This window comes from Panthera uncia, assembly GCF_023721935.1.
Source record: "Panthera uncia isolate 11264 chromosome C1 unlocalized genomic scaffold, Puncia_PCG_1.0 HiC_scaffold_3, whole genome shotgun sequence".
Classification (NCBI taxonomy): Eukaryota; Metazoa; Chordata; class Mammalia; order Carnivora; family Felidae; genus Panthera; species Panthera uncia.
The window spans coordinates 112,008,303-112,010,074 of NW_026057584.1; the positions used below are offsets into that span (position 1 = coordinate 112,008,303).

General features: G+C 51.5%; 1 protein-coding gene across 1 annotated transcript; it reads right to left on the reverse strand.

The window, feature by feature from the left end:
* Window positions 1-564: 564 nt before the first annotated feature.
* Window positions 565-1,317, reverse strand: CC1H1orf68 (chromosome C1 C1orf68 homolog). The gene has a single exon (XM_049614484.1). It carries the CDS (start codon window positions 1,315-1,317, stop codon window positions 565-567), a length of 753 nt encoding a protein of 250 aa, XP_049470441.1.
* Window positions 1,318-1,772: the final 455 nt, after the last annotated feature.

Genomic DNA, 1,772 nt, shown 5'->3' on the forward strand with positions numbered 1-1,772 from the left:
GGAATCCATAGAGCCACTCGCACAGAAGCAGGGGCATCATCATGAGGCTCCTGAGAAGATCTGATTTCACAGGCTTTCAACATCCAGAAAACTGAACCCTGAGTTTACATATAGCAATCATGCTGCCATAAGGGCCTCAGCATGGCCAGATCCTCTCCTCAACAGAGGGCAGGAAAGAGGCACCCCCCAACCCCCAAATCTCCAGCTAACTTGCACAGGGAAGTTTATTAGCAGAATTCTAGAATACTCAGGATCCCAGGCTGGGATTGCAGCAGCTTGGTAGGCTTGTTCATATCTGTACAGACCTTTCCCTTTGTTGAGAAGCAAGAGGAAGGCTTTCTGATAGAAAAGCATAAATATGGACCAAATACACAGGATGTCACTGTGAATTGCATTCAGAGCTTTATTCTTGCCAAAGTTTGGGGGTGCGCTAACTCTGGCAGGCTGCCTTGATAGAGAAGCACAGTGCACGGTGAAGCAGTGAGATTCTACATCACCAGGAATACAGGGAGGGGGCCAGAGGCTGGTGAAGGTTCCAGAAGGTAGAGCAGGGCCATTCTGTATTTAACAGCAGCAGTCATCCTCATGATCACAGCATGCAGGACCTCGGGACCTCATAGGGATAATTCCCAAACAGCAGCACCCAGAACCATAGCACCCGGAGCTACAGCACCCAGAGCCACAGCACCCGGAGCTACAGCACCCAGAATCTTCACAGCAGCCAGATGATCCTGAGTTGCAGTCCTGGGGCCGTTGGATCCAGCGTCTCAGGGGACTCACCCCGAAGGTCCGGGGAGCCAGACAGCAGTAGCTGGTGGAACTGGGAGCAGAGGATGGGTCAGGGGTGCAGCACGACATGGCCAAGCCACTTGTGGGAGCCTGAACGTAGTAGGTCTGGCCAGAAGAAGGGCCCTGTACATAGCACGTCTGGGTCTGACAGGGGGCTGGGCACTTCACATAGGTTGTCTGGCACGGAGCTGGGCACTTCCCATACGTCTGGCACAGAGCTGGGCACTTCACATAGGTTGTCTGACACGGAGTTGGGCACTTCACATATGTCTGGCAAGGAGCTGCATATTTCACATAAGTTTGAGTCTGGCATGGCACTTGGTATTTCACATAGGTTTGGGTTGGGCAAGGAGTTACATGTTTCACATAGGTTTGAGTCTGGCATGGAGCTGGGCATTTCATGCAGGTTTGAGTCTGGGATGGAGCTGGGCCTTTCAGAGAGGTACCTTTAGTACTCTGCACAGCTCCTAATCCTGAGCCTTTCACGCAAGATGGGGGGAACTGTGGCTGCTTCTGCTGGTCACACATCTTCCTGTGGCTTTGCAAAATCTGAAAAGAAAGGTCTCATCAGAACTAGGAAGGTTCCCAGGGAAATCCACAGCATCCCCTTTGAATAGAAGGGTCTGTAAGTGGAAGCCAAAAAGGCTTCTCAAAAAGAGAAGGTCACAAGCACCCAGACCTAACACATGCTGGACTGAGAGCCAAGCATCTTGTTTAGCTTTTTGCCTGTGCCTGGCTGTGTGCCTCAGTTTCCACAGTGGAAAATGAAGAGGTGGGAGGAGTGATGTATGTTTCTACCCAATTTTCCAAGCCTCCTCTCTTACTCACTTTGGTGACTGCATTATAGATTCTCCTTGGGTAATTCTTCCCCGGGTGATTTTCCCTTACCACCAGTTCTCTCAAGACTGGCTTCCCTTTTCCCTCCTGCCAGGCCAGGCAGCCCCAGGAAAGGCAAGTTCTTATCAGTGGCCCCTGAGCCAGTG